Raw genomic sequence first — 26,061 nt, forward strand, 5'->3', positions numbered from 1 at the left:
ACACACATACACAATGAGTCCTTTGTACTCTCTCTCTCTCCCTGGGTACTGTAGGGGTGCGGTATGCCTTGTCAACTATGCCAGCTAGCATGGGGCCAGCCCCCCTGAGCTGCCCAGGAGCTCTCTTGGGGTGTGTTTTAGTGTGTGTGAGAGAGAGAGAGTGTGTGTGTGTGTAGGACACACAGGGAAACCTTTAGAACAGAAGAAACAAATCACAGTGACAGTCACGCTGATGATGGCTTATAGCTGACACAAGAAACAAAGAAAGACCCTTTATCTGTGAGTGCAGGTGATTTGTTTTTTCTGTCCTTGCAACTACCGCACACCCAACACTATTCAAGATTTGGAGCTGTGTTCGCTGCTACTTTCTACTAAACCTTTAGAGCACCCATGAACCCTCTCATTTCCTCATGTAATGTTGCCATGTTTCTTTTTTTATATGCTGTGATTTGTCCCTGGTTTCTGTGGGTAAAATTTTGCACATATTTTGTAAATTTTACCTTAAAAGTTGGTGATGAAACTAGTGCTGCAAATGGAAAAGACATTCTAAAGTCCTGATGCGAAGAGAACATCACCAATAGTGAACAAGTGCACAAAATACCTTCCTTACACCCCAGTAATTTACTGAAGGGAAACCTTTTGGACTTGACTACTAACGGGCCAGTCACATGAATGCCATGATTAGTTACCCTGCATCCTGTGTGGGGACTTGACGTTGATATTTTTGTTTACGAGATGGCTCAAAGAAACAATAAATCATGGATGCTGTGGTTCTAACATGCTTTTGATTTTCATAAAAACATGAGAGAAAATCAAGACTGGTGAAAATGTTTTGTAAATATGTGAGAAAAAATATGGGAAAGAGTAGAAAGTCAGTCCTACTCTTGGTTAAAATTACAGATAATTTCAGTGCCATTACAGAAATTGCAGATTAAAAAAAGGAAAAAATGCAGCAGCAGCAGCCTGATCTTGAATAGCGGCTTTTCCTGACATAGTGAAGGGCCCACAGAGCCAGATGATCACATGATGTTTCCAGCCACCCCACTTCCCTCAGCTCCTCGGCGTCTGGGGCACTTCAGTCCCCGTTACCATGGCAGCCCTGTCGCTGTGCCTCATGGTGGGGTTTGGAAGTTGGATGCCTGTGTGAGCGAGTGTGTGAGCGAGTGTGTGAGCGAGTGTGTGAGCGAGTGTGTGAGCGAGTGTGTGAGAGTGAGTGCACATGTGAGGGAGAGATCTCCCAGTCCCAGGCAGAACACAGGCAGTAACTGGTACGGCCTTGTCAGAGAGGGCCACACCTGTTCAAACTTACTTCACAAGTACCTCATGTTAATATTTTCGCATATCTCTCTCTATTCAAATCCACACAAACACAAATCAGAGCTTGTACACTTAAACAAAGCTCTGCTCAAAACAATATTTTGGAGAGGTGCAAAAAAAGAGGTCCAAACATTTATTTTAGGCCAGAGGGGGAAATAATATTTTGGTCTTTTGAACTTCTTCAGACAAATCAGAAACAGAATCACCTTTATTGGCAAAGTATGTGTCTAATTAAAATAAATAAAAAAAAAAAATGTCATCTCTCTCGATGTACTTAAATGTAGATGTACAGAAAAAGAAATAACAGCTTGTAAAAAGGACAACAAAGCTAGACAAATAAAGGTAAAGAATAGACAGGACTGTAATGTACACAAGTGGTGAAATAATAGGTTTATAAATATTATATAAATACATGTAAAAAGCACCAATGAACAACAATGAAAATAAAATTAGAATAAAACATCTATATACAAGTCAAGTTTACCGTAACTTATAAACAAACAATAAAAATTGTGCAAAAAAATTAAATACTGAATGGATATACATAGGCTGGATGATTATGTACAGTATGTACATGTATAGATGTATCTATACTGTATATAGAGTGGGTACGATATATATTGACACTGAAAGATGGTATGTTCATATTAAAGAATTATGATATAATAATTGTTATTTATTATAATAATCATATAATATATAACAGCAGCACTGGATATTTTGAGATATGGATCATCCCAATCATTGCTTTTCTTACCTATCATGTGTGTATTGCTGACAGAACATGATCGTCCTCATGAGTATCAGTATTCACACTGTAAATTTATTTTTACTATCACTAGTTTCATGAGTCTAGGTGAGGCAATTTTTCTCTCAGATATCTAAGTCCTCTGTTTGTTTGTTTGTGTTTCCCTGATCAGAAAAAAGCCAGAGGCGAGGAGCTGTTTGACCAGATCATGTACCATCTGGATATCGTAGAGAAAGACTACTTCGGACTGCGCTTCATGGACTCGGCACAAGTGCCGGTAAGAATGAAGATACACGTTACACAATAATCCAGTGTCATTTTGAACTGTTAGCTTTTTTTTAATGTTTTGTTTCATTGCCATACCGTGGGTTGCCTATTTAGTTGGGTTTGTTTTGTATCATCACGTTTCAAGATTTCTTTGTTTCTAAAATTAATGAACATATAAAATTGACTTGTCAACAATGTTGAAACATTTTGACAAACAAATATTGTCAAAGAATGTTGTTCCTGCAATTGTTGATGCCAGTAATTAATCACAATATTTACTGTACTGAACTAATCAGTATTTTAACCATGTGTTCAGTACTGTTATTTCGGGCAGTCTTCTCAGCTGCTGCTCACAGCCAGACTTCAGATTTCAGTCCAAATCACGACTCACCCATTTGAAGGAAGGCTTTAGGCAGGGACTTTCCCTGCCAGTGAACAGGCTAAGGGGATTGGTTATGGGACTTTTGTCAGCTCTGGGAGTCAGACTGTGGTCTGCTTGAGACAAACTGTTTCAAGTCACTGGTCTGCCAGTAACTCTGTCCCTTCACCCTGATGCTCTGTGAAGGCCGTGGAAGGAGGGAAAGCTGGTGGGAGGATGTAACTGAAGGGAGGGACACCGAGGAGAGGGGTGGAGGTAGAGAGGCAAAAGGGTGGGAGAGAGAGCTGAAGTAGAGAGGGAGAGAGAGAGGGGGGCTGTGATAAGGAATGTGGGGGAGAGGAGACTAGAGAGGGCTGTGAGTTCCTCTGTTATCTCTCTCCGTCTCTCTCTAACATATGCACACACACTAACACCACTTCTACCGCCTCTCCTTGACATTTTTCATGCCTCATAGAGCCTAAACTTCCAAGAAGAATTACAGCACAGAGCAGAACACTGACTTTAGTGTGTCTGTGCATTTTGACAAAGGACCTCCCAGAATTCAACTTTTCATTAATGTAATTGTCCACTTAATTGTTGTTCGTTCCTCCAGTTGCACATCTAAAATTGTAAATTGAATAAAGGCAGCTATAATAGACGGTGCTTCCACACCTAACCCGTTTGGTTCGGTTAAAACGAACTCAGGTCCGTTTGCCCGATTAGTACGGTCCGTTTGGGCTGGTGTGAAAGCTCTGGTACAGTTTGTTTGTTGTGTGAAAGCAATGAACCAACCACAGGATTTTATGATAGCAGATATGTGATTTTTGCATGATTTCAAAAGCTAAACTACTAATAAATCCATCTGCTGATCGTGAAATCTGTTCAGGACGTGATCTGTATTTAAGGCCATGTGTATAAGCACGTCAGAGTGTGTATTTTCGCATATTAATAGGTCAAAAGTGAGTTACCTGTCAGTCTGTATAACTTCTCGTTTGTAAAAAGTCAGTGTGAATAGGAACCAGACCAGAACTAAAGTGCAACAATCTATTATTTTTTCGCTTGGTGGGTGTGAAAGCACCCTATATGTAATATCTAATTGCTATCGGTGTAGATTTGTTACTAAACCTAACCTCATCTCTACATTGTTGAAGCTGCTGTGTTTTTAACATCGTTATAACCTTCATGTTGTTTCAGCACTGGCTTGATGTCACAAAAAGTATCAAAAAACAAGTGAAAAGTAAGTATACAGTCTCTCCCTCTACCCATTACTTCTCTTCTCCCCAAACATGCATAATTACTTGCTATATATCAAACCATCCTATGAAAACAACTGCTCTGTTTACAATTCTGTATTATTAGACATAAGTGTAAGTTATGTTTTTGTGATGTTTGTGCGAGTGTAAGTGAATGTGGTGCATCTGGACTTTAAGACAAGTTTACTAAAACAAAATGTCACTATGGTATTTTTGTTATCACATGATATATGATTGTTAAGCTTGATAATATTTACTCAGCTGTCATTTTGATCTGTCCTTTAGTCGGCCCACCATACTGCCTTCACCTGAAAGTTAAGTTTTACTCCTCAGAACCGAACAACCTGCACGAGGAGCTCACCAGGTGAGTCAAGCCACAAACATTTCAACTTTCTCTTGAGCTCACATTTTAAAAACCTTGTTTATTTTGTAAATCTGTCAATGTCATATATTAAAAGAAAGTCAGTGTTATGTCTTCTGCAGGAAGAGTGTTGCTATACAAGTGGGTTGTTTCTTGTGTGTGTTCAAACATAAAAATGAAGTGAAATGCCGCTTTTTATATGCAGAAATAAGAAATGTAGGTTTCCTACAGGGTTCTTCTTAAAGCGTTGTAGCAAGTACTTTTTGGGATATTTATCCATTGATTTATAAACAAAATGTCATTTGCTGCGGTGTTTCATGCTGCCAGTTTTGCACAGATGGTTGTTTCTGTATCATATTCCATAAAACTGCAATATTTAGTCACATTTCATCACCATATTTAACTGCATTGTTTTGTTTTTCTTTCAGATACCTATTTGTGTTACAGTTAAAGCAAGATATCCTCAGTGGAAAGTAAGTAACTTCCTGCATTTTAATTTTCAACGGCCATCCACCTGAATGATGCACAGATTGTTTTATCATGGTGTCATGGTACTCCAAATAAATGTTCAGTAAGAAAGCCAGGCAGACGGAGAGATAGATAACTTGTCATAACGTTAAACAGACCTGGTGGTGGCAGTTAACATTTTAGGTGCTGCCAGTAGATAATTGTTGTAGAAGTCTTTCAAAACAAACAAGCTTGATCTACTCTTCTAGAAAATCCCTAAAAAAAGGTTTTTTTTCCAATGAAGCAACCTAATAACCGTAAATGTTTGACTCTGTAGTTCAGGGTACCTGCTCCCATGTTTGTTCAAAACATTCAGAGTGTTTTTCTAGTCTGATTGTTCAGAGCTTATCACACAGGGTGAAAAACACAGAAACTGGCCACTCACTACTGGCCCAAGTCAACATTTCACTGGTCCTTTAACAGTTATTGTTGAGTACAGCATTTAATTTGTCATATTAAAGTAGCCCAGCTGTCCTCTCATTTAACTTTTATTTCACACAACTAACTTTTAAATCTCTTGACCAAGACTACTACTACTACTTCCTGCCTTCATCAGTTATTATCTCTTTAAGCATGAGTTGTTGTGTTGGTAGTCACGGCCATGTTACTATAAGAAGCTTACAGGATTATTGGTAACACCTTCTATGACGCCCATGTCTATAACGTATTATAATCATACTTATAATGTCTTTTAATCTGCTTATAGCACTGTATAATCATAGTTATAAGTAAGTGATCATTGTTTGCTTTAAGTAAAGTAAAAAATAATTTTACAAGGTTTTGTGTGTGGTTCTTGCAGAGATTTAGTGAACTTTGTTTCACTTTATTAAAGCACCCAATGACCACTTATAGCAACTTGTAATTATAATGCATTATAACAGTGATTATAATGCATTATAAAATATTATAATGTATTACAACAATGGTAATTATAATACACCTGATCCTTGCAAAAAAATGATAATGATAAAATTCTTTATAATGTGTTCATTTTTAATATTTATGAGTGCTTATAACTATGATTATACAACGCTATAAGCAGATTATAGTGCATTATAAGTATGTTTATAATGCATTATAGACATGGGTGTCATATAAAGTGTTACCGAATTATTAATTGTAGCCAATAAGTGGACTGGGAATGCACTGTGTGAGTTTTACTACAATGAAACTTTTTTTTGGATTGTTTGGCTGAATAACAACAGAGACCATTAGGCCTCAGTGAAGATCATAGGGGAATTTTTAATGGCCTAGGGCAGTGCGTTAGCTTCATTGATCATTGACTCTGACCACGTCTGTATTTTCAGGCTAGAATGTCCGTTCGACACAGCGGTGGAGTTGGCTGCCTTCTCAATACAGGGTAAGCACAGCAGGTATCCTGGATTCTGTCCAGCTCTGTGTTTGGTAATTGGGATCACCTCTGTATTAGCTGCCATTATTTTGCAGTGCGCACTCCTTTTGCAAAGTTGAGATGTGTACTGTGTTCACTGAACAGAGCCCCAAAAGCCCTGTGTAGCAAGAATATAACATGTGCATATACTAGTTAGTGTGGTGTGAGTCAGACAAGTATTTGTCAGTTTTAGGTTGGAGCATGGTGCACTCACATACCAAGAAGTCTAATATTTTTCAATCTGCAGTGACTAAATCCCTATCATAAGAGCTACTCTATGTTATAACCGTGCCACAGGCCCAACAGACATTGCTCCCAACCCCTACACTTGCTTTGTAACTGTTGAACCCATAAAGCAATGTCCCCACATCTCAGTTGAGCTGTGCACTCACCAGAGCCTTGCACTGTACTCACAAGCCCAGTTTCAGGGGTGGACCCATGTGTCTCTGCTCCACAAGAGTTCTCCTTGATCTTTTCCAACCAGTCATGGCTGTCTTTGTGAATCACCATCCTCTTTGACTGACGCTCCCGGCACCATAGCTGCTCTGGGCTCTGAGGCACATAAACCCCTCCACTACAATAAGACTGCAAAACAAGGATAGGTGTAGCTCATGGGATTATTCAGACACATTAACTAATCCAGAATCTAAATAAAAATCAAAGCGTTAATAGACACAGCAATTCCTTCCACCTCAAAGAACAAATTTAATGAAAAAAATTATCGTTTGTGGCTCCAAGATGTGAAAGTACTGGCTGGTAGTAAAGTGAATCAGAAGTGATTGTGATCAAATGTTTCTGAAAACATTTTTTTGCGAGAAATAGGCATTACAGTAACAGAATCTTGATTCATATTTGATCAGCCTAGTTTGACCGTTTGATCGGAGTTTGTGAGTTTTGCAAGCAGTGATTGACAGCTGCTTGGAGACTTTTTATCATATTTGCTCAAAATGACCAACTGCAGCTTTATAGGGGGAAGAACAATGACTTTCAGAAGAACTTTAGAAGTGAGTCGTTGCTCCTCTGCCTTAAGAGACGCCAGCTGAGGTGGTGGTGCAACTGCTACAGATTTTTACAGGAGAAGCTGAAGGATATTGTTGCCACATCAACCTAGACTAGGTTTATCTTACCTCTCTCTCACCTCCTATTAATTCAGTGGTGCTGTCAGTCAAATATCTCTGCAACTGCAGGAATAGTATCTCCTGTTTCCTGGGAATATTTGCTTATCAAACTTTGAGTTAGAAAGTTTAGAGGAGGAGAGCCTGGTGTTTCCATAGCTACATAAAGTAAATTTAAAAAGGCACTAAAAAGCAGAAATAGATTTCTCTTTTACCAGATGTTGAATGCTAAAGAGACCCTACCTTTTAAACTACACATATTTCTAATAATTAGAAATGCAGCATTTAACTGCAAGAGCAACATAAAGAGTGCTGTTTCAGAGGAACAACAGTGTGAATCATTAGAGACGTTTATGGAATGGGATTGCGTGCACAAACTCTTGAACACACACACACAGTCACTGTGGGGTAAATGCCAGCTCATTAGTGCTCCGTCCTCTTTGGAGGCCCCCTAATCCAGCACCCTTTCTGTCTTCTCTCTTTCCTTCGGCTGAGCTTCCTCCCTTCATTTTCCTTTATTCAGAATTATGTTTTGGTCCACTGACAATAGCTGGGATAGGGATAGGATAAAATTATCTTTTCTCTCCTCTGTATCCTGAGACTACGCTCACAGCTGGACCAGCTAAACACCCCAACACTTTTCAGTGTCTGTCCTATTTCTCTACACCACAGTACCAGAGATGAATTTTTTCTGTCTTTTTTCCACTTTGTCTTCTTTTCAACACACTATTCTCATTCTTATCTAGTGAAGATTTATGTTTTTTCTTGCCTCAATCTTTTTATCTCCTTTTTTCAACTGATAAAATCTATGACCTCTTGTCCAGAGAGAGATCCGATACCCATCAGTCCCTGATCTAATGCTAAACAACTTTATCTTTGCTGTGACATTGAGGGAGAGTTTGTTTATTATTTTGTCCATTAAGATTACCTACTGCCACAGTATCAGGCACTCATCGTAGGGTCTTATTCCAGGGCTTTAAGGTCACAGACTTAGTGAACACTGAACCCGTGTTGCTCAGAGTGTGAACTGATATGTGTGCATGTCTGTTTGTTTTCAGCTGAGCTAGGTGATTGTGACCCATTAGAACATAATCTGGACCTTGTGTCAGAGTTTCGCTTCATCCCCAACCAGACTGAGGACGTGGAGCTAGCGATATACAACGGATGGAAGGAGTGCAGGTAAGCGTTTCACGTTAACTTAGCTACTGCACATACTGTATAGCCAGTCAGTTAAACTAAGGAATGCCTTTACAAAATGGCCACAGATATCTTATGATAATAAATGGATGTGCTTCATTCTGTAATCTGTATGCTGTGTGGTCCTGGGCAGTTACTGGCAATAATGCATAAACACATCTTTTTCATCATTTCGGCAGTTATGTTTTTGATCGTGCGAACATTTCTTTCTGTTTTGTTTCTCCTCCTCCCTTCTTTCCCTCCTCTCCTTCAGAGGTCAGATGCCAGCCCAAGCTGAAATTAACTACCTGAATAAAGCCAAGTGGCTAGAAATGTATGGCGTGGACATGCATATGGTCAAGGTAACTGACACATACTCTTTCTCACTAGCTGATAGACTGTATATCCTAAATCGGAAGTGCCCTTCATGAAAGAGGGAAAGGAATGTGCAGGGGAGGAAGTGGAAGGAATGTGCATAAGAACATAAAATGTGAAAGGGTCATAACGTTGTCTTTTCTTCTTTCTTTCTTTTTCTTTACTCTTTATATCTGCCCTGCAGGCAAGAGATGGTAATGAGTACAGTCTGGGTTTGACACCCACCGGAGTTCTGGTGTTTGAAGGAGAAACCAAGATAGGGCTCTTCTTCTGGTATGCTTGGTTATGTCCTAATTTACTGAAATATTTACTTCAATGCTTTATAGAAACACCTTTGAGTTTTCATTATTCCTTTCGTCTGTGTGTGTTTGTTAAAAACACTTTTATAGGCCCAAGATTACCTGTCTGGATTTCAAGAAGAGCAAACTGACGCTTATTGTAGTGGAGGACGATGACCAGGTGAACATGAGCACACTCACTCACATACTCACCATACAGTGGAATGTTGAAAATGAAGAACATGCATCCAGTCTCATTATCAATGACCCGATGTCAATGCTCCCCACATACGGTACCTTGTCATTGGAATGAATGTGCCTGTTGTAAGCCGGAGCACACAAATGAATACCACACCTAAATGTATTACCAATTCATTGCAGTTATTATAGATGGTATCGTAAGCACTTTATGCAGGTGTGGGCTTGTGAATGACTCTGAAAGAGCACGCAACCATCTCATGTGGGTATCAAACACTCACCAGACTCTACTAACTTTGCGGCTTTGGAGAGGATGGCAGGCGCAGTTAGGCAATAACAGATAGAGACACAGTGTCATGGCAAAAAAAGTATTAAAATGTGCTTCTCAAATCACTCCTACCGCATTGTCACCTTCTCTGGGGTCCATTTGTAAGGGACCAATTATTCAGACCATTGTGAAGGTATGCAAAATGATGTCTAAATATACAGCTTTTGTTTGTTGATTGTGTAGTGAGCTGTTCCCATCTGTCATTCACAACCAAGATAAACATCTAACCACAGTACTGCTGTGAATACAAGCTGACTTCATCTGCCATCCGCTGTGAAGTGCAAAATATTTGATTGAACAGCTTGTAAAAAAAAAAAAAAACTGACCCCATCGCATCTGTCTTGATACAAAAAAAGGAAACAATTAAAGAAGCCTGTGACTCAGGAAGTAGATGGGTCGTCCACTAATCAGAAGATTGGCTGTTCAATCTCCGGCTCCTCTAGTCGGCATGTTGAAGTGTCCTTGGGCAAGATACTGAACACCAAATTGCTCCCAAAGGCTGTGCCATCGGTGTGTGAATGAGTATTTAGATTAGATCCTGATGAGCTCTTGGCACATTTTGTGGCAGCCTCTGCTATCATTGTATGAATGTGTGTGTGAATAGTGGCATGTAGTGTAAATTGCTTTGAGTGGTCGGGAGACTAGAAAGGCAATATATAAATGCAAGTCCATTAACCATTTACTTTGCACTTTAATGCAGGTCAAGTTTATTTATATAGCACATTTCAGCAGCAAGGCAATTCAAAACATCAAAAGCATCAAAACAAAGTGCTATAGAAACACATTATAAAAGGACATTTAAATACAATTAAACAGTCATTTAAAATCCAAGAGAATAGAAAATAAAAAACAAGGTAAAATAGTATAAGACACAGGTATAAAATACAAGAATAAAAGTTACAGTGCAGTGTAAGAAATTATTTACTAAAAGCCATCGGCAAACTGAAAAGTCTTCAAGCCGTGCTAACACATGCTAACAGGACGAAGACAAAATTATTTACAAACCATGCTAGACCTTTTTTAGATGTTCAATCAAGGGATATTCCTCATAAAACTTTTGTTTGAAGCTGTGCCTGAGCCCTAAAGGAGGCTGGTTTCAGTTCAAAATGAAACAAGGCTTAGTATTGTTCTAGCCAGAGGCGAGTGTATATGAGAGAGAAGGAGAGTCTGTTTATGTCCATCCTGGAGGTCTGTGAGTGAGGTTAATAAAGAAGCCTGCCCCCTCTGGTATTTCTGGTATGCACCATTCTCCGACTCCTACACACACACACGCACACACACACACGCACACACAGAGCTCTTGCCTCTGTCCTAAACACGCTATGCTGTATGCTAGACTTTTCACCACAGGAACTTACTGTGTATATACTTGATTTATCTATCAAGAAGCGTATTTGTCACATTGCACAGTTTGTCTGTGATCTTGAATGTGCTTCCGTCTCTCTGTTTGGGCATTAAATTCGTCTGTTGTCATTATTAGAGGTCTTTGGGAAGACCAGAGAACCCTACTGAATCCAAGTTTTGCTTTCTAGTTGACTGGTGATCGGGTCCTACCTACAATAAATTGCTACAGGTCTCAGGTCTGTTTTGATTAGACCTAAAGGGGCATGAGAAGACTAACACATTTCATTTTAGCACACTGTCAGTTGAGCAATAACAATGCCAAACAAAGCAGACTTAACTGTGGCAGCCATGCTTGTTGTTGAGATTTTTTGTTTATTTGCATCATTACCACAGAAAAATCTGCTTGTGAGAATCGTTTTACTCCTGCAATACTGAAGTTAACTATGTTTTAAATGTGCCAGTTTTTATTTGGAGGTTGGAGTCAGGGGTCCTTTTTGGGCACCATGTAGATTTAATACCTCAGCGAGAAATCCGATTTACCGCGGCAGCACCTGTACACTGTAGTGCAGCCATTCATTCTTCACATATTGGTCTCCTTCCATAAGCAAGAGCTAGCACATGAGCTTTGTTTTACTGAAAATATGTTGGCTAGGACTGAAGACTGGCGGGTGACAAACACCGTGCCATGGCTACAGGTTCCACTCTTACTGGAGATGTCTACTATGTAAAGTACATGTAGTATATCACCGTATTGAGAACTTATCCTCTCCTCTGTATCACCCAAATCTCCTCCCAGGGCAAAGAACAGGAGCACACCTTTGTCTTCAGGATGGACCACCCTAAGGCCTGTAAGCACCTCTGGAAGTGTGCCGTGGAGCACCATGCTTTCTTCAGGCTGAGAGGGCCGGTACACAAGAACTCTGCTCGCTCCGGATTCATACGCATGGGATCACGCTTCAGATACAGGTAATAGACTGATGTACTGGCAGATCAAAGGGTTAAAGATGCTTTTGAATGAAGCACTTTTTTTCTTGGCTGAGTGGGTTGATACACAAAGGTTGCAATATCCTTTTGTATCAAATACACAGGGCTTAAAGTTCTCTGGCGATATTAAATTCACTAAATAAACTCTGCATGCAAAGCCCGACATGGCAACAGTTACTACGCAGATTTTTGGTGGGAATGAGTTTTACCCATTTGAACTCTGCAATAGAAATGGTCCCCCAGTGCCTACATTGGTACTTTTGCTTATTGTGATTTCATTTCTTGGAGTATCTTCAAATTCTTCATATCCCTAAAATCTGTACAACCAAAGCTAAAAGATTATATAAATCAGTATACCATTATAATTGACAAAAATATTGAAATTGTTAGAAATTAAAAAAGAAAAATACAAAATTGTTACTAAATAAATACACAAAACATACTAATCCAAAAAAAAATTCTAAATGTAGAAACATGAACAAAATATTTCTTAACACTCCATAGGATATTTGAACTGTGCTTTTTAGTTTTTGAGAAATGCTCATTTTAATGAGCAGAACAAGTGCAAAGGCATTTTGATAGTTTTGTTACGTTCCGCACTTAACATAACTTTATGACGTCATCCTGAGCATACAATGTGATGACGCAAAAGACAGAAGCCTTAACTTCCTGCTGCAAAAACAATTAATGCTCTAGCTATTTTTTTCATGTTTTTATTGTTAAACTACACTGATTTTTCCCCACTAATCAACTGAAAGGTAAAAATATATCTCTTTATTTTAATCTAAATTAAGTGCAAATATAAAACCTAAAATAAATGATTCTACCAGTATTCAGCCCCATTTCATATAACACCTAAATCAATGGTGACAACAACTGCTTTCAGTCAAGTCGCATAACAGACAAGATTTACAAGCAATTGTAGTACATTGTTTTATCAGAAAGGTCCAACTGTTGGTTGGTTCACTTTGACATTAACGAGTCTCTTCCTGTTGATCTAAAAAATCTGGTGTGGTCAGCATGAGCACTCCAGTGTGTTATGCTGATGAGTTAAGTGCCACAACTTTTGAGAACAGTGTGTTTGTTTCTGTACTGTGTTTGAACTTAACAACAGAGATAATCCTAGTTGGACGCACAGTATCATTCTCTGTACATACAAAAAAAGCCCACGTGTGTACACACAGATACTTGCAGTGGTACAAGACAGGCACTCAGTGTCAACATGCTGCAGTCGGCAGCTCGTTCCCTTCTGTGTGTGTTTTAAACATTACCCAGTTGGGTAAGCATTGGCAGTAATGTTGGTTTTGCACAGAGGTTACAGGGTTTGTTGTTAATAGAAGGTTATCGCTTGGATGGGTCCAGAGTTCAGCAGGGGTCACCGCTGTGCCTCTTGTTTTTTTTGGACAATTTCATTTATCCAAGTATCATTAGGGAAAGGTCTCTTTTGTATTTAATGGTTTGGTCTGCATTGATCAGGTTACTGTATAGTTGGAAACAAACAGAAGTGTAAAATACTTTTTTGTTTGTTTGTGTGACCAGTGGAAAGACGGAGTACCAGACAACCAAGGGCAATAAAGCCAGGCGGTCAGCCTCCTTTGAGAGAAGGCCCAGCCGACGTTACTCCAGAAGAACCATGCAGCACAGAGGTGAGGCTAACACTCACACACCTGCACAGCACATGAGAATACTGTATACTGCCCATATACATAACAATCAATATCAACACTTAAAATGCATTACATAGCAGAAAATATAAATGCAAGCACGTGTACATGATATATTAGGGCTGCAACTTGTCAATTAATTTGTTGATAATTTTGTCGATTAATCGATTAGTTGTTTGGTTATAAAATGTCAGAAAATGGTAAAAAATGTCAATCAGTGTTTCCCAAAGCCCGAGACGACGTCCTCAAATGCTTTGTTTTGTCCACAACTCAAAGATATTCAGTTTACTGTCATAGAGGAGTAAAGAAACCAGAAACATTGTTGCAGCTCTATAGTATATGTATATACGTATATTGTGAGACATTGCCCTTGCATGCAGAAATAGAAATGCACCCATGTGTATTTGTTTATATTCTTTTGAATGTATCTGAACTAACACTTGTCTGTTTGTTGTGTTTTACAGGACCGTTCCATCACCAGGAGTGAGTACACTCATATTTAAACTATGTGATTATGCCATTGACTAATTAAATGACTTTATCTACTTGTTGTACAGCTTTAATTTAGGGTGATCACATTCACATCAGTGGATTTGTGTAGAAATTATATCTCATTTTATCTATCAATATCTATCACCGCTGCTGTGTTATCCTGTTTACATTGTGTCATTTACGATAAATAACAACAATGGAAAGCCTTCCACTGGGAATGTCATATAAATATATCTACAGTTATCAAGTACTGTTGCTTAAAGTGCTCTGACTCACATAGTCTTATTCATGAGCTTTGACTTGTAATCTTGTTGCAGAAGTAGCCTTTTGTTACAGGGATGTGTGTGTGTGTGTGTGTGTGAAGGCCAAAGACATGATGTCAGTGGTAGTTTTAAGCAGCCATGGGACCAGTTGACTCAAAGCATTGTGATGATAAACGCTCCTATGACTGTTTGTCACACTTGATTGGACAGACCCAGACTGTGACAGTTCAGGTCCTTTTGAGGCAACAAAGCATTTGCAATATTTAAAGCTGTGTCAAAAGGACGCAGCATTGCCGCCTTATAGAAGGATGGGGATTTGCAAAATGACTCATGGACAACCTGGTAGACTTTCAATAGACTTTAAAAAGAGCATAATGGAAAAAAGTATAGTCATATATTTTACTAAATTGTACCTCTGCATTGCCCCAAAATGTGGTTCATATGTCACAGCCTGAAGGCTAGACACAAAATACAAAGCCATGGTGGCTGCTCAGACAAATTAACATGAGCAATGTGCTCGGTGAAAAGCATTGTGGGAGACTTTAATAGTCCCTGGTTTATTTCTTAAGTGATCTTGAGTGTCCTTAAATGTTCAGGCCACAATGAAAACCAGTTCAGTTATTTATAGTATGAATCTTTATACACTATTAAGAGTTCTTTAAAGGTGCTTGCTATTTGTTCTTTGAATAAAATCTCAATTTCTTTCTTTGCTCAGGCCTCATTCCTCGGGCAACGGAGTCAGCTCCAGCAGAGGCATCAAGGTGAGGAGAAAAACTTGTGTATCGGTGTGTGTATTTTAATCCTTCCTCCATAGAGTCCATATAGAGGAATGAGTCCTAAAACCCGGATATGAATTAGCATTTTAGCACTTGCGGTTCCCTCGTCTCGAAGTCGATGGGTTTTTAGAATGGGTTTTTGGTGAAGTAAGGCCTGTGGTTAACACAAGCTGAAGAGATTTTAACGTTTTGTTATACGATATAAAATATGTCAGTAAATATCCCATTCGTGAATTTTGAAGCCTCTATGTGTCTTAAAAAAGACAGTAGCTAATAAGTAGCTAAATGAGACTACTAAACGTCATCCCGCCAAACACTAGTCTGCCTTTAGCTTATAGCGTTAGCTTTTTACTTCTGACGATTGTATTCATGCTTCAAAAATAATAAAAGTGGTTTTCATTTGTGGAGATTATTTTACTGAACAAGCTTATTTTCAGCAATAATCCAAAACCCAATGGAAAAATCTCTTTGGCTTTTTGTCGAGGGAATCAGTGCAATGCTAACTTCCTGGTTGGTCTTCAAAAATACATCATCCCTGCAGCACTCTATTATTATACAGGTAAACAAAACAGAGCAGAGCAACAGACTTAGACAGGTTTTGAACTCAGACATGAAACCCAAAGCATCAACTAAGAATCAAACTTGTGATTTTTGATATTGGGCTATACAAATAAAATTAATTTGACATTACTTGACAAACTACAGGGAATGATACAGGACCAGTAATTGTTGATGTTTTCACATAAAAAAATGTTAGTTGGTGTGACTAGATACAGTTGGCTAACATAAAACAGCTTAGATTATTACAGTGCGTTGACAATGACATGAAAGATTCCAACTGTGTATTTTTTCCTTTGCTCAATATTCTCAATACCTTCCAATATATTTCCTCTCTTTCTTTCTGCCTCCAGCCTTCTCCCAGAGGTGCCTGGTCAGGAGTGCCTGTGGTCAGCCCGGTAGCTGCGTCTGCCTGTGCACCGATGGAAATCGAAGCTCTACCCAGGAGTCCTGGAGGAGAAAAGAGGAGGTTGGTACCTGAGAGTTCAGAGTCAGTTCTTTTGAATGTCTGTCTATTTATTTATTTATTTTTAAAGCTCACCTTTCACACAATATTTGTTGAAATATGCTAATAAGCCAGTGGCAGGTTACAACAGTGCTTGCTCACTGATGATGAAACGAGTCCAGGTTAGGGATGGTTGGGGCGGGCCGACTGATCCCTGTTGGTTGCTGGAAGACTTGGGTGGACAGCTAGGTGTGTTTTTCATGGTCTAATGCCATGAGAGTGGCTTAACAGGGCTTATCCACTGACCCGGTCTTGCTGTAACCAGGGAAGGCAGGAAAGAAGGTTGGAGGAGTAAAGAGAGATTATTTTTGTGTGTATTTTTATACACTTGGCTCTTCTATTTTCAAGTTCCTGCTCTGTTTGCAAGTGTGCATGATGAAATACAGGTTGTGTACTTGTAACATGTACATGGAGCTGTTCTCAGAAACACGATGGCCTTAAAGAGGTAGTTACTTGTGTTTCTGCATGCATGTAGAGCTGCAACGATTAATCGGTTAGTTGTCAACTGAAATTAATTGTCAACTCTTTTAATAATCGATAAATCGGTTGAGCATTTATTTTTTAAGAAAAAAAAGTCAAAGTTCTCTGATTCCAGCTTCTTAAATATGAATATTTTCTGGTTTCTTTACTCCTCTTTGACAGTAAACTGAATATTTTTGAGTTGTGAACCAAACAAGAAAATTGAGGACGTCATCCTGGGACTGAATATTTGAGAAAATAATCCACAGATTAATTGACAATGAAAATATTCGTTGGTTGCTGCCCTACATGCATTTATGTCTCTTAGTAGAGTTCACATACCACAAGACTATAATGCAGTAGTACAATATTCAAGCAGGTGGCGGATTCAAGCTCAAAAAGGTGGCCTGCAGTTAGATAGGTAGCAAACTGAGAGTGAGTGGCCAACAGGGACGGGCAGTGAGTAGTTGAAGAGGTAGACATACTCCTGTAAGCATTTCTCCTGCCTTTAATTTGATATAACTGTCCTAGTACTCAGCGGACTTCTTCTCAATACCACCTGTAATATATTTTTTAATGTTTTTTTGTGGGTTTAAATCTCATAGCTCATTATGTCCTCTGTTATGCTGTATTTTTGTCTCTCAGTATTCTGTCAGAGTTGCTGCCTCTGAGCAGTGTGTATAAATATACTATAGGTCTGCTTCTTTTGTCTAGGATAAATCTGGTATTTCTGGATTCATTTTCATGTGTTGTGTGAAACGTGTGTGTGAATGAACAAGCAAATGTACATACAAATATGTATGCGCCCTCCTCTCATATAAACCTGCAATGTCCCCCTGTGTGTTCCAGTATTAACATGTACTGAGGACATAATTGGTCTTGTGTGGAGGCAGGCCAGGTAGGTACGATCAAACTCTAAACCTTGCCATTGCTCCGGCTTTAACCAATCAATCGCTGTGCAGTGGCGGGCTTTCTGATTTTTGGCTTTGGAGAAGGGTTTTCTTGCGATGGAATTATCTCCTGTGATTTGCTGTCTGTCTACTTTCGATCAGCATGAAATGCCAACCTAATCGGTGCAGGAAACTATGTGGTGATTTGGGGTGCTGTCTGTGCTGGGATCTAGTTTTTGGCATCATGAATCAGTGATGTGATTTCAGCTTTGGATCTGTTCTGTTCAAGACTTCGCTGCAATCCAGTGTGTAGAGGACTTTACTTTCTGTCATCTAATGTCATGCTGTGCATCCTGTGAACCACCTACTAATATATAAACCCTTATTTATAATTTTTAATTGTAAAATTGTTCACAAAATATTATAACAATATCTGAGGATGAGTGGAAGTTGCCAGTCAGCTTATGGCCAACAGAATTAGTGATGCTAGGGACTTAACAAAAAAAACGTTTCAGGTTTTTAGTTGTGAGACGGGAAGAAAAAATGCCTTCATGTTTTTATTTCTTCCACTGTAAAGTAGGCACTCTTACTTCCTGATCAGACTACGCTGGCTTGTGGGGAACAAAGCTCATTCAGATTTGCAGCTCAGTCTGATCCTGTTTCTAGTAAAGCAAATTTCTGGTCAGTTGTACTAAGAGGATTGCGTGGCATTAGAGCAGAGGCCTTTTTTTCTTCATTTATTACCCTGAAAAACAGGATGCACAGACGTGACCTTGGACAGGGCCAGTGCATCGACAGAGTGATGACCTATCACACTAATTATGCTGCTGTATCCTCGTCTTTCAGACTTTGTTGCTTGAAGGGTAAACAATAAACCCTAAAAGGCAGTAAATGCTTATTTTTCAATTTTCTTTCCCGCAATGTCCTTTAAAACGTACTCTATTCACTTTGTGCTGGAAAGCAAATTTCCCAACGGACATTTTGGCCGTTGATAATTTCATCTGCTGGTCAACTACACAAGATACCGGCAAAAAAAAACGGCATATGCCGGCTAACGTAAACCCTACTCTTAGATTAATGCCATTGGAAGAAATTCATCACATTTTATCCTCCATCGCTAACAAGAGAGTATATGGAAAATATAAAAGGTCAATAGAAGTTCATCCACTGTATATCTAGTCAAAGTTCATCGTGTTACAGTGGTGATGGGAAACCGTCTGCCCCCTTGCCTCTCGTGCTCCTAGTGGAGCTGTCATCACGAATAACGGCTTCCGGCTCGGAGCCTCCAGAACTGAATATATAAACGCACATTTGACACAAGCCATCAGACCTCAGCCGCTGGAGGTGCAAAGCCAGGTCACTGACGCTCCAGAGACATCCAGTCCACTTCACTTAACTCAAGTGTACATGTCACAACACTTGTCACAGTACACTTAAATGTACACTAGTGTACGGTGTAGCAGATGCAATGTACCATAAGTTGCATGTCTTATTCAGTATCATGTCAGTGTTGGACTTATCACGACCATGAACGCCTTATTTATTTAATCATGTTGTTTTGCATTCACTAAAATAACACTATCAGTAGCATGATTTCTCTTGCCAAGCCGTAGTTTAAAATCAAATGATTTCCTATGACAAAATAAAACGGAGCTCTGAGCACGACTGTAGAAATCCTCAAGAAACCCTGTTTACTTATAAGGCCCTGACACACCAAGCCTACAGTCATCCATTGGACAGTTTTAGGCCGTTAGTGAGCGTCTTACGGTTTAGTTTTTGAGGTGTGTCCTGCACCATCGGCTCTAGTCTGCCCGTGTCTGAGGTTTTTTGGCCGATTCAGCATGTTGAATCGGCGACGGAGCTCGTCAGTGAGAAAAATCACTCTGATTGGCTGTTCAGCTTAAACAAATCAGTGCACGAGAAGAGAAATGGAAGTGAGGAAAGCAAGCAAATTTATTTCATGTATGTATCATAACAACGGCTTCTATATCCGCCGTCCTCTGTCTTCCGGTTTCTCATTTTGAATGACGAATACAGATTATCACCACCTGCTGGTGTGGAGAGTTATTTCCACTCACGCAGATGCAGAACGTACGTGCTAACTTGCTGTCGACTGTAATCTTTGCGGTGTGATCAAGTGCAACTTGTGGGCCAAGACAAAAGCGACGTGAGGTGACACAACACTCGGTCTTCATCACCTCTATTTCTTTGATGTCGGCTCGGTGTGTCTGGGCCTTTATGTAAGGGCAGACTACAAAGTTAGCCTACATGTCAAGTCATACACTCCAAAGAATCACGCTCTTTTTCTCGCAGACTCGTGTTATCAGCTGCCTCAAATTCTGCTCTGCTCCTCCCCTATTCCTATTTTTCTTTATACCTGTTAAACTAGCTGTCTCTCTATGTTATCTCTCTCCTTCATTCATTTGCATACAATCTCCCTCTCTTTGCTGTTTTCATTCAATGCTTCCCTTCCTCTCCCCCGCTAGTCTCGCTTTTAGTTTACTTACCTACACTCCCCCTCACTCACTCACTCCCTGTGTCTTTACATCCCCCTTCCTGTTTGTCCCCTTCCACCATGTCCTCCTCAGGTCTCCTCTTCCCTCCACCCTTCCTGCTCATGTAAGCTCCCCACGAGGAGTCGGGACAGATCCGAGGAGCTGACAACGGTCTCACCCTCTGTACTGACATGAATTGGACAGCACACTAATAAATGGAAATGGCTCAACAGTGACTCATCCATGAAAAAAAACGTCTGGTATTTGTGGTAGTGACTGGACCACATGGAAGGACACATTTGGTGTGAATGCGGATGTGCCTTATTAACAGAAATATTCCAAGTATCACATAATCCGTCTGGTAACAGACTGACACCTCTCCAAGCTTGCCATCACACTTATTCTGCCCTTTTCTTCTCAATGTTTCAGTCAGTTCCCTCCACTTATCCCCGACCCTTGCTCCGGTGAGAGTTCTTAAAAGTTATCAGCTCCTTTCCCCCTCTTTTCTCTCCCATTTTCTCCATTTTGTTACCTTTTACTGTACACTTTCTTTCTGTCTCTCCTCTCTTGTTTCCTTCCTCTGTCCTTCACTCTTGACCTCATGGCGAAACTGGCTAGCCGGGGTGAGATGGTATCAATGTGAGGCTTAGGAATGCGACTCCACTCTCGACTCAGCAAGGAAACAATAAGTCACACAGTTTCTGCCTGGAGGGTTTAACTAAGTCCTCTTCTGCTCCCAATGTCATTCTCTCAAAATTAGTTTTCTGTTTTTTACACTGTCGCTGTATTAATTAGTTCTATCAAATGATTTTATATGATTTTATCTATTTCGTATTTAATCTGTTCTGCACATTTCGTGGATCTGCTGCTCTGTTTCAAAAAAGTATTTGGATGAGAAGGTCTAGGGCTGCAACTAACGATTATCTTCATTGTCGATTAATCTGTTGCTTATTTTCTCAATTAATCGATTAGTTGTTTGCTCTATAAAATGTCAGAAAATGGTGCACATGGTCATTCAGTATTTCCTAATGAAATCCTTAAATGTCTTGATTTGTCCACAACCCAAAGATATTCAGTTTACTGTCATAGGGGAGTAAAGAAACCAGAAAATATTCATATTTAAGAAGCTGGAATCAGAGAATTTATACTTTTTGTTTTCTTAAAAAATTACTCAAACAGATTAATCGATTATCAAAATAGTTGGCGATTAATTTGATAGTTGACAACTACTCAATTAATTGTTGCAGCTTTAATAAGGTCAATATCTATCTCTTCTCTGTAGAGATTTGTCTGAGGTCGTTAGCCTAGCTTAGAACGAAAAATAGAAGCAGGTCAAAAAAATCTGAATCTGTTATATTTGCACATTGTTGCTTGTGTGTTGAACATATTTTAGAAATGTTGGAAGATGCTTTTTGGTCTTCTGTTGGGAGTTAGCTGTTTGTCCCTAAACATACCCTGGACCATAGAAATAGAAAAGGAGTAGAACAGACATTGAACTGTTTTCTGTGGTCATCTGACTAGTACAAAAGAAAATGTCGATTGTTGTTAGTCGTTATGGTGATAACGTGTCAGTGGGGCTGTAAAGTGTGGTCGCAGCTTGCCAGGAAGAGACCGGACGGACTACCAGTGTAGCATTAAAGCATAGTGGAAATAACACGCTAGTTAAGTAGCCAGCTGTCCATTAGTTAGCTATCTTGCTAATTCCACCATGCTTTAATGCTCAACTGGTTACAGAAAATGAGCGGAACAAAATTGTCTCTCACTCAATAGCAATGTGCTTTCCGAAATTAAATTGATAATGACCTTCTCATCCAACTTCTGGCGAGTTATCCAACAAGCATAGTTCCATCAAAATGTGAATGTAAATCGAATGTAAATTGTTTATCTGTTTATTTGTTTTGTGAACACTGCTGCAGTGGTGTAGGGACAGCTGGGAGGGTTATTATGAAATGACCCAACCAGCAAGCTAATGCTGGGTTTGGCTGATATATTTATAGTTGATTTAACTGATAATCACTGAATGCTTACAGTACCTACACCTCGAATACACTACTGTACAACGGTTCCTTGCACAGTTCAACCAATGAAGATGATTTCTTAATATTATTTCTTAGTTGAATGTTTACAACATAACTTTGACCAAAGGATGTGTATCTTTCTGAACTGTATGTTTAAAATCATTTCAGAGAATAAAGACAGGATTACTCTTGATACACAAGATATAGTTTTACATGTGTTTCATCACTTTTATCACACTACAGTATACACACTGTTAGAGAAGCACTACCAGGCTGTTGGGCTTTTGGTCAGTATTTTGTATCTTATTTTGCTGTCGCTGAAGTTTTACCTTAGCTGTCAAAAACATAATAAATATGATTTTAAATAACACTAGCCACAAACTAGTGGGTTGGTAAAATTGTTGCTGTTGACTATGAAGCACAGTGACAAAGGAATACTATACACCAGGCTACTTTTAGGATGGAACATGACAAGATATTAGCTGTAACTGTAATGCTTCTTCTTATCATCTCCCAATGAAATCTGTGTCGTATTTCAGTGTAAATACAATACAACGCATTGTGTTTACAGCCCACATGAGGATCCTCACTGCTTCCTTCATGGATTACTTAACATGTGGGAGTGTTTCTGTACATTTGGTTTGAGTCCTAAGACGAAGCATTGTATTTTTCTTTACTTCTTCATCTTTGTGTGTGTTGTGCTTTAGCTCCTGTTCTCTCAGGCAGTATTATACAGTAATATATACACTTCCTCATGTTTCACTGTGTCTTCAGGCTACAGAAATATGAGGGAATTACGAGGCTGCTGGAAGAGCTTCTACCAAAATCCACGTATCAAATGTTCTTGCTTCAGGTCGCTTCAAATTCTTAGAATATTACACCACAGGTTTTTTTTCCCCACAAAAGTTATTGCTTGCTTTGAAGACTTATTTCCATGAACTGAATCATGCTTCTTTACCTCTTTTCAGCAGGGTTATTTATTTTAAGAGCTTCCCTCTTTGGACACACAGGTCTCATATCTTTCTGGTGGAAATAACAGTAACTGTCTTTGACTTTCTTGTATTACTTTTTCTTTAAATTCTAAGTGCTGTGGATGCCTGGCTATACTTGCCAAACACCCTGGAGCACCTCTGAACCTACATGGTTTGCTTGTGCCAGAGGCTTCCAGATATTTTTCCCAAATACAGGGGCCTAAATGGACATCCTATTATATTTTTTTGTTGTCGTTTGTGGGAAGTTATTCTAAAATGTCCTCTGACATATCATCATGGGCCAGTTTTGACATCTTTGCAGAGTCCATTCATGTCTTATGGATGCCGCAGGTAAGTTTTACAGCTGTGTAATTTAACACTTGAATTATCTCCTCTCTCTTTATATATAAACATGATTATCTTTAAACCTTCATCTTGATCTGCTGCTTCTTTTACATCCTCTTCTCCTTCTTTCTGTCTCTAGTATGCCCATGGTTGCTGACCTGATGGAGACGTGCATTGATGACGTCCTCAGGGCTCCTGTCGTTCCCGCGGTGACGGCTACAGACGAGGCCGGACCAAGCAATGCCTACGCCACGCCCAGTGTCACCGGGGAAGATCCTCTCTGCCTCGCTGGTGAGGCTACAGAAAACCTAGCAACCCACAAAGTGAACTCAGTGTGACAACGAAAATTATATGAGAAATGTTGTTACTCAGAAATGAGGTTGCACAAAACCCCTTAAGTTAAGGTTTCCTTAAATACTAAGCAATTGATTTTACAATATAGATTTGACCAGTGGCTGCATTACACACAGGCGCGAAGCCAGAGAGACAGTGCATGGAGGCATCAGCCTCGAAACGCTCCAGTGTGCGTCTACATTTGTACACACAGAGGGATGAGGAGAGGAAACGCCCCTTTGCAATTAATGATTGCTCTACGGTTTTATGCTATGAGATCTTTCCAGTCAGTAATAGGCAAGGTATTTCATGTCCACCTGCATGCTTAGGATGGATTAAATGCAGAGGTCAAATTTCATATATGTAATGTATGTGACGACTAAAATAAAGTTTAAGTTCAATGTTTTTTACGTTGTGTCTTTGCAGAAGCAGCAGCTCGTCTGAAGCAGCTGGAGTTGGAGGGCAGTCCGCATCTCGGTACTCCAAGAAATAACATCAATGTCAATATGGCCATGAACAATCAGGTGGGTGTTTGTTCATATAGTATTTTGTACTTTTACCCCAGGACCTAAAAAAACCTAGATTAAGACTAGTAACACGTTGTATTAGGTCTAAGCCCCAGTATAGAGTAATTAGTATGTTCAGAAGAAATAACCCGATTTTTCTCTCTTTTTTTGTATGGGGTTTGTGTGTCCCATTCGACCCTGCTCAAACAGGAGGATGTGGTGAAGATCACAGAGAAGTGTGGTCTGAGCAGTACCGGCAGTAGTCCAGTAGTCACTCCACTGTGCACCCCAGTGGGTCTGAAGAGCAACATCCTGAAAGCACAAGCCGAGGCTGCTGCCCTCAAGGTGAGGAACACACACCACAAAACTCCATCCATTGTGATTGTACTTTGAAAGGTATAAAAGGCCAATGAACATGTCTAGAACTGTTATTATTGTTAACTAAAATCATTACTCTCTCTGTTCGTCTGTGTAGGGATCTTTGGAGGACTACGTCGTCGTTGTTGGAGATAAGAACTGTAACTTGCAGGAAGCCTCTGCCAGGTATGACCGCACACTGCAATAACTCATTATTTTATTTATAAATGTGATATTAGACTAAACTTCCAAGTGTTAGAAATTATAAAGAAAACAATGAATGTGTTTCTGCCAAGTCTTGTCTATTTAGTTCTTTCAGCATCCTTTTTAAACGTTACAGTCAGTCAGTACAGAGCTCACATGGACAGGAGAGAAGCCATTGTCACTCGTGCTCCATTGTCTTGAAATTGGGCCTTCTCCCTCCTTTTCCTCCTCCTCCATCTTCCTGACTCATGCCAACTGTCAACACATTGTCTAAGCCAATCTTAGCTCTCCCTGCTGCTGCTGGAGCTGATCAACTACTTGAATATTCATGAGGATTATTAGCGTAGCTCAGAAAACATTACATCACCTGCAGCTCATTCTTACAAGCAAGGCTCCACAGATTGTCACGCAAATCCCTGTCGCTGTATCAGAGGCAGACAGCGGCTCGGGATGGTAGGCGGAGAATGAGCCACATTAGATTTCTGTTTGAAACAGTATATATAATATATATTTTCCTGTTCTAATTTATCAAAATCCATTTTAAATGTCATCTATTTTCTCCATGCCTTCCTTTCCTGTACCCCATTCAAAACTTGAATCATGTTATATTTGTTTATTATTGTGAGGATATAATACTCAGTGTAAAAGTAGTGATTTGATCTCATCTTGAGGGCCACGTTTTTTTCTTTTCTTTGAATATTTTATGCAGGAATTGCACATTAAGTAAAACACAAAATCCCTGGCACAAATCAAGAACATGTACCGTCTGTTTCCAGGTTGAAAGTGCGTACCGGACGACTGGGCAGTAACTCGTCTCTGACCGTCAGCAGTCGCCCCGACATCCAAGAGTCCTGGGAGCTGCTCAAGCAATCCTCGATGGTCACATCAGCAGGGGCCAGGTCAGTCAGTAAAGTAAAAACTGCACACTGTAATTTGTCTACCAGGTAAATTCTGTATACATGTATTCATTATTCCCACTGTAGCTGTAGAAGACAAGAGAAACCGGTACAATAGATCAGTGGAGGAGGGAATCTTTGGCAGTAGCTGCAGATTCCTAATCCTTCTGAGAGGAGGGAGACACACATATCTGTTTTTCTCCTCTCTTTTATCTAACTTTAAGTTGTAAAATGTCTTGTTTTGTCCATAACTCAAAGATATTCAGTTTACTGTAATAGAAGAGTAGAGAAACTAGAAAATATTCCCAGTGAAGAAGCTGGAATCAGAGA

General features: G+C 39.6%; 1 protein-coding gene across 3 annotated transcripts in view; it reads left to right on the forward strand.

The window, feature by feature from the left end:
* epb41l5 (erythrocyte membrane protein band 4.1 like 5) overlaps nucleotides 1-26,061 on the forward strand; it is a 43,776-nt gene that overhangs the window by 5,750 nt on the left and 11,965 nt on the right. For all 3 annotated transcript variants that reach the window (XM_037789315.1, XM_037789316.1, XM_037789317.1), the window contains exons 3-21: nucleotides 2,238-2,342; nucleotides 3,885-3,927; nucleotides 4,229-4,307; nucleotides 4,733-4,777; nucleotides 6,119-6,171; nucleotides 8,375-8,495; nucleotides 8,767-8,854; nucleotides 9,052-9,140; nucleotides 9,257-9,326; nucleotides 11,812-11,981; nucleotides 13,539-13,645; nucleotides 14,128-14,146; nucleotides 15,134-15,179; nucleotides 16,106-16,221; nucleotides 23,575-23,726; nucleotides 24,195-24,292; nucleotides 24,485-24,619; nucleotides 24,750-24,817; nucleotides 25,612-25,734. In XM_037789315.1, the coding sequence (XP_037645243.1) occupies nucleotides 2,238-2,342; nucleotides 3,885-3,927; nucleotides 4,229-4,307; nucleotides 4,733-4,777; nucleotides 6,119-6,171; nucleotides 8,375-8,495; nucleotides 8,767-8,854; nucleotides 9,052-9,140; nucleotides 9,257-9,326; nucleotides 11,812-11,981; nucleotides 13,539-13,645; nucleotides 14,128-14,146; nucleotides 15,134-15,179; nucleotides 16,106-16,221; nucleotides 23,575-23,726; nucleotides 24,195-24,292; nucleotides 24,485-24,619; nucleotides 24,750-24,817; nucleotides 25,612-25,734 (1,727 nt within the window). The remainder of the gene's footprint in view (nucleotides 1-2,237; nucleotides 2,343-3,884; nucleotides 3,928-4,228; nucleotides 4,308-4,732; nucleotides 4,778-6,118; nucleotides 6,172-8,374; nucleotides 8,496-8,766; nucleotides 8,855-9,051; nucleotides 9,141-9,256; nucleotides 9,327-11,811; nucleotides 11,982-13,538; nucleotides 13,646-14,127; nucleotides 14,147-15,133; nucleotides 15,180-16,105; nucleotides 16,222-23,574; nucleotides 23,727-24,194; nucleotides 24,293-24,484; nucleotides 24,620-24,749; nucleotides 24,818-25,611; nucleotides 25,735-26,061) is intronic.

Source organism: Sebastes umbrosus, chromosome 13, assembly GCF_015220745.1.
Source record: "Sebastes umbrosus isolate fSebUmb1 chromosome 13, fSebUmb1.pri, whole genome shotgun sequence".
Taxonomy (NCBI): domain Eukaryota; kingdom Metazoa; phylum Chordata; class Actinopteri; order Perciformes; family Sebastidae; genus Sebastes; species Sebastes umbrosus.